General features: G+C 49.6%; 1 protein-coding gene across 1 annotated transcript in view; it reads right to left on the reverse strand.

Annotated features, from left to right (window-relative positions):
• Positions 1-10,187, reverse strand: part of kidins220b (kinase D-interacting substrate 220b) — a 42,989-nt gene extending 32,802 nt beyond the window's left edge. Inside the window, 12 exon segments of the mRNA XM_056581844.1 lie at positions 59-236; positions 416-514; positions 664-762; positions 1,264-1,362; positions 1,940-2,137; positions 2,856-2,954; positions 3,355-3,456; positions 4,107-4,205; positions 5,636-5,734; positions 6,763-6,861; positions 7,366-7,507; positions 9,803-10,187. Coding sequence (XP_056437819.1) covers positions 59-236; positions 416-514; positions 664-762; positions 1,264-1,362; positions 1,940-2,137; positions 2,856-2,954; positions 3,355-3,456; positions 4,107-4,205; positions 5,636-5,734; positions 6,763-6,861; positions 7,366-7,497 — 1,303 coding nt within the window. The 5' untranslated portion in view covers positions 7,498-7,507; positions 9,803-10,187.
• Positions 10,188-10,471: the final 284 nt, after the last annotated feature.

The raw sequence follows: 10,471 nt of genomic DNA on the forward strand, positions 1-10,471 counted from the left end.
TAATGGATCAGGATGATAGCTTCAGATGGGGCAGGCTGACTAATGGATGGGGACTCACGCGCTCCAAAGATCTGCGTGAGGATGCTCTTCTGGTGGCTGCAGTCGATGTTGTACGGCGTCTCTCCCGCCTTGTTGGGCCGGTACAGCAGGCGGCCATCTTTAGGGTTCCTCAGCAGCAGCTCGGCCAGCCGCCGGCTCCGCCCCCGGATGGCGATGTGGAGGGGCGTGTCTCCTTTCTGAAACACAGGAAACAGGGAGCTGGAAGAATCCTCCACAGTAAAAGCCCCTCGTTTGGAAAATAAAACCAAAAACCAAAACAATTTAATTATTCTAGATAGGTTGGTGGTTACTGGTGAATAGGTTAACTGGTGAACTGGTTTACTGGTAACTGTTAACTTGTTAACTGGAGGCTTACTTTGTCCACCGCTGAAACCTTGGCTCCTTTATCCAGCAGCAGCTCAACAATGTCGATGTTCCTCATCTTAGTGGCTTTGATCAGAGGAGTCTCTCCATCCTGGAGAGAGAGAGAGAGAGAGGGTTACAGTGGCTATATCCTAGAGAGACAGCAGCATTACTGTGTCTCTCCATCCTAGAGAAAGAGAGTGAGCATACAGTGTATATCCTAGAGCGAGTCAGACAGACAGACAGACAGACAGATGGTACCTTGGTGCAGTTCTCGGTGTCGGGGTTGCACTGCAGGATGTCTCGGACCATGGTGGCGTTCCCCTTCTCCACCGCCCAGTACAGCGCCGTCTTGTTCTCCTGAGGAACCACACAGCCAATCACAGAGCAGCACGGCCCAGCGCGGCCAACCACAGACCAGCACGGCCAACTGCGGCCAATCACAATCTTCTGAGGGTGTTTTGTGGGGACCTTGGTTTATGGGGTCCTGATGGAGTCATGGGGGTCCTGGTGGGGTCATGGGGGTCCTGATGGGGTCATGGGGGTCATTGGGGTCCTGATGGGGTCATTGGGGTCGTGATGGGGTAATGGGGGTCGTGATGGGGTCATGGGGGTCCTGGTGGGGTCATGGGGGTCGTGATGGGGTCATGGGGGTCGTGATGGGGTCATGGGGGTCGTGATGGGGTCATGGGGGTCGTGATAGGGTCATGGGGGTCGTGATGGGGTCATGGGGGTCGTGATGGGGTCCTGGTGGGGTCATGGGATCATGGTGGGGTCGTGATGGGGTCCTGGTGGGGTCATGGGGTCATGGTGGGGTCCTGGTGGGGTCATGGGGTCATGGTGGGGTCATGGGGTCCTCACCTGTCCTCTGATGTCGATGTCAGCGTACTTCTGCAGCAGAGCCTTGACGATCTCCACGTGTCCGCCCCGCACGGCTCCGATCAGAACTGTGTCCCCACTCTGGAGAACCACACACACACACAGAACCACACACACACACACACACACACACACACACACACACAGAACCACACACGCACGCACACACAGAACCACACACACACACACACACACAGAACCACACACACACACACACACACACACACACACACACACACACACACACACACACACACACACACACACACACACACACACACACACACACACACACACACACAGAACCACACACGCACACACACACACAGGACCACACACACATACTCATTAGAGTTAGTTACAGTCAGTCAGATTCACCCTCACCGAACCACACACTGTACGTAGCTTCACTGTGTGGTTATTATTGGATGGAACGGTTAGCTTAATGCTCGTTGGGTAAGTTATGCTACTTCTAATTATTGGGCCTGTTAGCATTGTGCTAGCTGGTTGGGTTGTACTACATGGGGGAGTTTAGCTTGTTGGTAATGGTTAGCATGATGCTAGTTGGTTTGCGTTGTGAGACTTTTAAGTTTATCTAGTGGCTTGAGTTATGCTAATCTGTTAACGTGATGCTAGCTGTTTCAGTGCGTGCTCTGACCCGGTCGGGGATGTTGACGTAGGTGCCGGCGTCCAGCAGGTCCTGGACGATCTCGGTGTGGCCCTCCTTGGCGGCGATCATCAGCGCGGTGTTGCCGTCCTTGTCCGTCATGTTGACGTTGGGGTTCCTCTTCAGCAGCTCCTTCACCACCTCCGAGAAGCCCCCCTTCACCCCCACGATCAGGGCCGTCATCGAGTTCTGGGGCCCAAGGACCAGAACACAGGTCAGTGACCAGCTACTGGTTAACCCCTCAGTGGTCAGTGACCAGCTACTGGTTAACCTCTCACTTCATACACTAGGACGCTGTTAGTGACCGGGCTACTGGTTAACCCCTCAGTGGTCAGTGACCAGCTACTGGTTAACCCCTCAGTTCATACACTAGCTGTTAATGACCTGGTTACTGGTTAACCCCTCAGTTCATACACTAGGATGCTGATCCCAGATCAGTTCATCGATCCTCCTGGGGATGAGGACGTGGATGCGATACAGTGTAGCGTCAGTGGAGGAGCTAACACTCTAGCTTAGCTCCGGTTAGCTTAGCGTCGGTAGTACTGTAGCTTAGCTTCAGTTACTTTAGCGTCTGTAACACTGAAGCCTAGCTTTATCATTCGATGAGCTAACACTGTAGCTTAGCTTCGGTTAGCTTAGCGTCGGTAACACTGCAGCTTAGCTTCAGTTACCTTAGCGTCTGTAACACTGAAGCCTAGCTTTATCATTAGATCAGCTAACACTGTAGCTTAGCTTTGGTTAGTTTGGCGTCGGTAACACTGCAGCTTAGCTTCAGTTACCTTAGCGTCTGTAACACTGAAGCCTAGCTTTATCATTAGATGAGCTAACACTGTAGCTTAGCTTCGGTTAGCTTAGCGTCGGTAACGCTGTGTAGATATGTGTATAGTGAGTATATGTAGGAACATACCGCCCCCTCCTGGTCGACATCCGCTCCGTTCTCCAGCAGGTGCATCACACTCTCGAAGTGACCCTTCCTGGAGGCCCAGATCAGAGGGGTGGTGCCATACTGCAACACACACACACACAGCTTAAGTTAGCTGACCATGACTGACCTTCTTGGTGATTGAGAACCAGGTAAAGTATTCCAATTGTAACTGATGTTGGCTAAATATAATTGATGTGGATGAAGGCGATGCTAACAGAAGCTAATTGATGAAATCCAACGCTTACTGATATTAGGAAATGGAAAGTAATGCCATGGGAACACTTATGCTACCGGATGGAAGCTGATGCTAACTGATGCTAGCGGATGGAAGCTAAAGCTAACTGATGCTAGGTGATGGAGGTTTGATGCTAACTGATGCTAGCTAAACGATGTTTGATGCTAACTGTTGCTAGTGGATGGAAGCTGATGCTAATAGATGCTAGTGGATGGGAGCCGCTGATGCTAACTGGTGCTAGCTCACCTTGTCGGAGCAGTTGACCTTGGCTCCGTTGTCGAGGAGCAGCTTGACGATGTCAGCGTGGCCGCGCCCCGCCGCCCAGATGATAGGATACACACTGTACTGCTGCAGACAGACAGGGGGACAGACAGGGGGACAGACAGGGGGACAGACAGGTGGACAGACAGGGAGACAGACAGGGAGACAGACAGGTGGACAGACAGGGGGACAGACAGGGGGACAGACAGGGGGACAGACAGGGGGGCAGACAGGCGGGCAGACAGAGGGGTGGAGAGAGACAGACAGGTGGACAGACAGAGGGGTGGAGAGAGACAGACAGGTGGACAGACGGGTGGACAGACAGGTGGACAGACAGGTGGACAGATAGGGGGACAGGGTAGAGAGACGGGTGGACAGACAGGGGGACAGACAGGTGGACAGACAGAAGATGAGAGACAGACAGGAAGAAACAGAGGTGGGGATACAGAGGGGTAGAGAGACGGATGGAGAGACAGACAGGTGGACAGACAGGTGGACAGACAGGTGGACGGACAGGTGGACAGACAGGTGGACGGACAGGTGGACAGAGAGGGGGACAGACAGGGGGGTGGAGAGAGACAGACAGGTGGCAGGTGAATGTGAGCTTAATGATATCTTGGTTAAGTGGTCAGCTGTGTGTGTGTGTGTGTGTGTGTGTGTGTGTGTGTGTGTGTGTGTGTGTGTGTGTGTGTGTGTGTGTGTGTGTGTGTGTGTGTGTGTGTGTGTGTGTGTGTTACCTGTCCTGTTGTGTTGGGGTTGGCTCCATTCTCCAGTAGAAGCTCGCAGACCTCCACGCGACCTTTATAGGCAGCCCACATAAGGGCTGTCCAGCCACCCTGTTCAATACACAACATTATAGATCAATATCTGATCAATACAGAACATTATAGATCAATATCTGATCAATACACAACATTATAGAACAATATCTGATCAATAACATTATAGAACAATATCTGATCAATACACAACATTATAGATCAATATCTGATCAATAACAGTATAGATCAATATCTGATCAATACATAACAGTATTGATCAATATCTGTTCAATACATAACATTATAGATCAATATCTGATCAATACATACAATTATACATCAATATCTGTTCAATGCATAACATTCTAGATCCATATCTGATCAATAACAGTATAGATCAATATCTGATCAATACATAACAGTATTGATCAATATCTGATCAATACATAACATTATAGATCAATATCTGATCAATAGATAACATTATAGACCAATATCTGATCAATAGATCATTATAGATCAATATCTGATCAATACATAACTTCATAGATCAATATCTAATCAATAACATGATAGATCAATCATGGAGATGGACACCATATATAAGAACATGTAAGTATGTATGGAATGATTCATAAACATATAGATATTCTTGAAGCTAAAATGCACCAGGCTCTAGTTATGGATCTGCTTGATTTCCTCATAATCGGGTCCCCGACCCACGGTGAATGGATGGATCAATAAATCAGTCTCTGCCTTCTATTGGCCTGGTCGAGGTCTCACATTCATCCTGACAGCCTCCCAGTTGCTAGGTAACCAGAGGCTCTGTGACCGCGGAGGTCTGGAACCTTGGACGGTGGTCGCCGCGGTGACCGTACCGATGCACCAACGCTCAGAATACTAACGACCCTGGTGTCCACGGTGATCACAGAACTCCCCTCTAACATGTACTGGTCTGATGGGGTTCCCACACTACATACTGGTCACGATGGAACGGGCTGGACTAGTCTGCTCGCTTCGTATCGGACTCTAGACTATTGGTGTTGCTAGCATGCGGTTAGCAAGTCGTTAGCATGTTGATAGCATGTTCTCTACCATGTCTCTGTGCTCAAGGCAGATGTGTTGTTAGCATGTTGTTAGCATATCATCTACCATGTCTCTGTGCTCCAGGTAGATGTGTTGTTAGCGTGTTGTTAGCGTATTGTTAGCATGTAGTTAGCATGTGGTTAGCATGTTCTCTACCATGTCTCTATGCTCCAGGTATATATGCTGCTAGCGTGTTGTTAGCATGTCGTTAGCATGTTGTGTACCATGTCTCTGTGCTCCAGGTATATATGCTGTTAGCGTGTTGTTAGCATGTCTTGGCATGTTGTGTACCATGTCTCTGTGCTCCAGGTAGATGTGTTGTTGTTAGCATGTCATTAGCATGTTGTGTACCATGTCTCTGTGCTCCAGGTAGATGTGTTGTTAGCATGTTGTTAGCATGTCGTTAGCATGTTGTGTACCATGTCTCTGTGCTCCAGGTAGGCGCTGTTCTCCAGCAGCTCCTTGACCACCTCCAGGTGCCCCTCCTTGGCGCCTGAGATCAAAGCGGACCAGCAGTCCTGGGGGAGGGGAGAGAGAGAGAGAGAGAGGGAGGGAGGCTGTTACCATGGCAACACATGGATACCTTGTTGCCATGGGAACAACCTCCCTGGAACAGTCCCGTTCGTAGGTTAGAGGCTGTGTCCCAGGTGGATAGAGATACGTTTATATAGAGAGAGAGAGGGGGAGGGAGAGAGAGAGGGAGAGAGAGAGGGGGGAGAGAGTGAGAGAGAGAGGGAGAGAGAGGGGGAGAGAGAGGGAGGGGGAGAGAGAGAGAGGGGGGGAGAGAGAGAGAGAGGGGGGGGAGGGAGAGGGAGAGAGAGAGACAGGGGGAGAGAGAGAGAGAGAGAGGGAGAGAGAGAGAGAGGATGAGAGAGAGAGAGAGAAGAGAGAGAGAGAGAGAGAGAGAGAGAGAGAGAGAGAGGAGAGAGAGAGAGAGAGAGGAGAGAGAGAGAGAGATGAGGGAGAGAGAGAGAGAGAGAGAGGAGAGAGGTGGGGGGAGGGGAGAGGGAGAGAGAGGGGGGGGGATGGGGATGGAGAGAGAGAGAGAGAGGGAGAGGGGGATGGAGAGAGAGTGGAGAGAGAGAGAGAGGTGGGGGGAGGGAGAGGGAGAGAGAGGGGGGGGATGGGGATGGAGAGAGAGAGAGAGAGAGAGAGACAGAGATGATGAGAGAGAGGGGTGATGGGGGGGAGAGAGAGAGAGAGGGGGGGGGAGAGAGAGAGGGGGATGGGGAGAGAGAGAGAGAGAGGGGGGGGGGGGAGAGAGAGGGGGATGGGGAGAGAGAGAGAGGGGGGGGGGGAGAGAGAGAGGGGGGATGGAGAGAGAGAGAGGGGGGGGAGAGAGAGGGGGATGGGGAGAGAAATGGATGTAGAGTGGATAGAAAGAGATCAATAGATAGTGATTAGAGATAGAGATAGATACAGTAGAACGGAGACACAACAGAGTGATAAAAGAAGGATTGATAGATGAGATAAGATGGAACCAGAGACAGAGCGACAGAGAGATGCAGCAGATAGGTTATTGATAGAGTATTGATTGATTGATTACCACGTCGTCCAGGTTGACGTTGGCTCCCCTCCTGATCAGCTCCTGAACGATCTCCAGGCTGCCTTGCTCAGAGGCCAACATCAGGGGAGTCTGACCATTCTGTTACCACACACACACACACACACCTCATTAATAACAAACCAATAGCTCACTCCATGATTCCAATGATCATTGAGCCTTGACTGTAAGTCTATAACTGTGGATCTATTACTGTAGATCTACAGCCGTAGATTGTGTCTGCAGCGAGTGTGTTTCAGGCGGAGGTGTGGCGGTTGTTCTGGATGAAGATGGGCTGATGAGGAGGAGGAAGAGGAGGAGGATGGAGATTCAATTGAAGGTGAGGATAAGCTAATGAAGATAATGATGATGAGGGGGATGGTGACGAAGATGAAAACGAGGGGGATGATAAAGCTCATGATGTAGCTGAGGGTGATGATGAACGACGGAGAGGATGGGGATGATGATGAAGATGGTGATGAATGAGATGATGATGAAGATGAGGATGTAGGTGAGGATGCTGAACATGAGGGTGATGTTGGTGGTGATGGTGAAGAAGGTGAAGATGATGGTGAAGGTGAGGAGGAAGAGGCGGGCGGGGCTCACGTCGCTGCGGCCGTCCACCTCCTTGAATCGGTCCAGGTGGGACTTCAGTGCCCCCAGGTTCTCCTCCTCCACGTAGCTGAACAGGTTCTGGATGGCCAGCGTGGTCATCTTGATGGAGGTGGTGGTGTCCATGGTTACGGCTCTGCAGGGGAGGGAGGGGGGTCAGGAGGAGGCTGGGCGGATCGGGTCCGAACGGTACCCCAGTGAAAGTAGGATCGTAAGAGTACAAGAACTGGAGCACTCTTGGGTCGTCTGGGTTCTACTGGTCGCTTCTGGGTTCTACTGGTAGTGTCTGGGTTCTACTGGTCGTTTCTGGGTTCTACTGGTAGTGTCTGGGTTCTACTGGTAGTGTCTGGGTTCTACTGGTAGTGTCTGGGTTCTACTGATCATATCTGGGTTCTACTGGTCGTGTCTGGGTTTCTACTGGTAGTGTCTGGGTTCTACTGGTAGTGTCTGGGTTCTACTGATCATATCTGGGTTCTACTGATCGTGCCTGGCTTCTACTGGTCGTGTCTGGGTTCTACTGATCGTCCCTGGGTTCTACTGGTCGTGTCTTGGTTCTACTGGTCGTGTCTGGGTTCTACTGATCGTGTCTGGGTTCTACTGATCGTGTCTGGGTTCTACTGATCGTGTCTGAGGCTCAAGGTCGACCAATAGGGTTTTTCAAGGCCGATTTCGATATCTTTTCATCACAACAGAAATTGAAACTGATATTTTGAGTTGACATTAATTTGCAGTCACTATATTTATTTTCATACATCACAAACTACTACAAACTTTTTACTTTTCCAAAGTAGAGTGTGACGCTAATGCACAAAAGCTAGCAGGCTGGCTGTAGCAGATGGAGCTAGCTGGCAGACTGTCTGTAGAGTTAAGGGGACTAGCTAACAGGCTAGCTGGAGAGATGAGAGAGATAATTGCCAGGCTATTTGCAGAGAGCTAGCTTCCGGGCTATGTTTAGAGATAAGAGGGCTATCTGCCAAGCTATTGAGAGATGAAAGAGCTAACTGCTAGGTTATTGGTAAAGCGCTGAGAGCTAGCTGCTACAAGATAGCCCAGCAGCTAGTTCTCTCCTATCTACCTCTGCAGAGGCGTTTGTTGCGATACTGATCAGTAACGTGTTTGAAGATAGCATTGCTAGCTATATTAGCGCCTCAGCAAGGGCGAGCTGACATTTCTTAAATGTCAGGAATTCTGTCACCAACACAGTCTTTAAACCAGGACCGGCCTGTCTGCATTTCTGTCTTTCTATCTGTCAGCAGCAGCATCAGTTTCCTGGGATTAGGCTACTTGCAGACAGCCAGACATATTGCTATTTATGTATGTTTTTTTTTCTCTCTCTCTCTCTCTCTCTCTCTCTCTCTCTCTCTCTCTCTCTCTCTCTCTCTCTCTCTCTCTCTCTCTCTCTCTCCCCCTTCCTTCCTTCCTTCCTTCCTTCCTTCCTTCCTTGATTCCTTGATTCCTTCCTTCCTTGATTCCTTGATTCCTTCCTTCCTTCCTTCCTTCCTTCCTTCCTTCCTTCCTTCCTTCATTCATTCCAAGGAATGAATCTAATATTCGTTCCCCGTAACGTAAAGTGTTTAATAAGCTTCTCGGTAACTCTTGCTGCGTTTCCCATAACGGTCTAGTGGTGGCGCTGTTATGTCCTTTATCCCAGACGTGTAATATAATGGGACTGTTGAGTACGTTAACGCCCACAGACCCCCCGGGTCCTGTTTATCGACCAGAACACCCCCATTCGGAGGAATGCGTTGAAATCACAGACCTCAGCCAGTCTGAGTCCTGCAGGATAACGAGGTCAGACCGTCTGAAGGCCCGCGCGTCCAATGAAGCCCGTTTATAAACACGGGCTCCATACAAATTTCGATGAGCAGGTTTTCTAAAAACGTGATTGAAAACACGAGCTGAAGCTGTTTTACGAGGCGTATATAATAATGTTTAACCCATCTGATTGAGATCCGGTGCAAAAATATTTAACAAAATCAAATTGTAAACGGAAAATTTTCACATTCCGTTACATTTGGCCTATTCTGCATCACACCTTTATATCAGTTTATAATTATATCATTATATCAAACACAAGACACGGCGATACAAGGTCATGTTAGACATTGTTATTGTGCACGGACGGAGACACACACGTACACACAAACGCACACACATACACCTACACATGATACACACACACCCTTCCCTTCATGAATAATCTCCTGCATCCCACCGTTAAACGTTAACTCGCTACGGTAATAACGACGTCCTAACGCCCCAAACGCATTCAGCCACATTTATTATAGCAGGCATATAATAAACAGCTTACAATAAACACACGCACACACATTACTGCTCCTCTACCACAAATAACGATACGCTCCAATCTGACAACTGTCAATCAAAGCACGCATCGATCATGAGGACTCAGAACCGTTTCAGTATTCACCGTTAAACACCGCCGGTGAGAGATGAGGGGTCGGTCCGGTCCGGGCGGCACGGGTCCCGGTGGGAGATGTGTCTTCTGCGGGTCTTCTCTAGATGAAAGGCAGCAGTCTATTCCCCATCCCACACTACAGCCATTTTGTGGAGCAGAAAAACAGTGGAGCTGAAGAGACGCTGCGAGTCAATCACGGACAAGCCCCGCCCCCTGCCGTGACGCGCACAGCAACAGAGGAGGATGGGGTGATGAAGAAAGAGAGGATAAAGGAATGAAACCAAGTAATTTATACAGAAGACAGTAAATGTCGCAGCCCCGCCGTCTAGTCCAGTGAAAGCTGGAACATTCTGAGTCTTCTAGTCAACGGTAATGAGCTTCATTGTGTAGAACTGAACCAATAGCCGGGCCTGTTTCTATTGTACACAGTAAATAGAGTCAGTGCAGGACACGGAACGGCCTCGCTGATGGGGTTGACGATGTTGTGTTGATAATAACCACACACCTTCACCATGTAGTCCACAGTAGGAACCACAAACACCTGCTGGGCCCACAGGTCCGAGCTCCCAGAAGTTCCTCACGGTTGTAGTAACGGGTTCAAAGAGCACAAGGAGTCGTTCTGTTATCTACCGTGTGATATTATCCGTTATATTTCCACCATAAATCTGCTGGTTTACAAGC

Source organism: Gadus chalcogrammus, chromosome 21 (genome assembly GCF_026213295.1).
Source record: "Gadus chalcogrammus isolate NIFS_2021 chromosome 21, NIFS_Gcha_1.0, whole genome shotgun sequence".
Lineage (NCBI taxonomy): Eukaryota > Metazoa > Chordata > Actinopteri > Gadiformes > Gadidae > Gadus > Gadus chalcogrammus.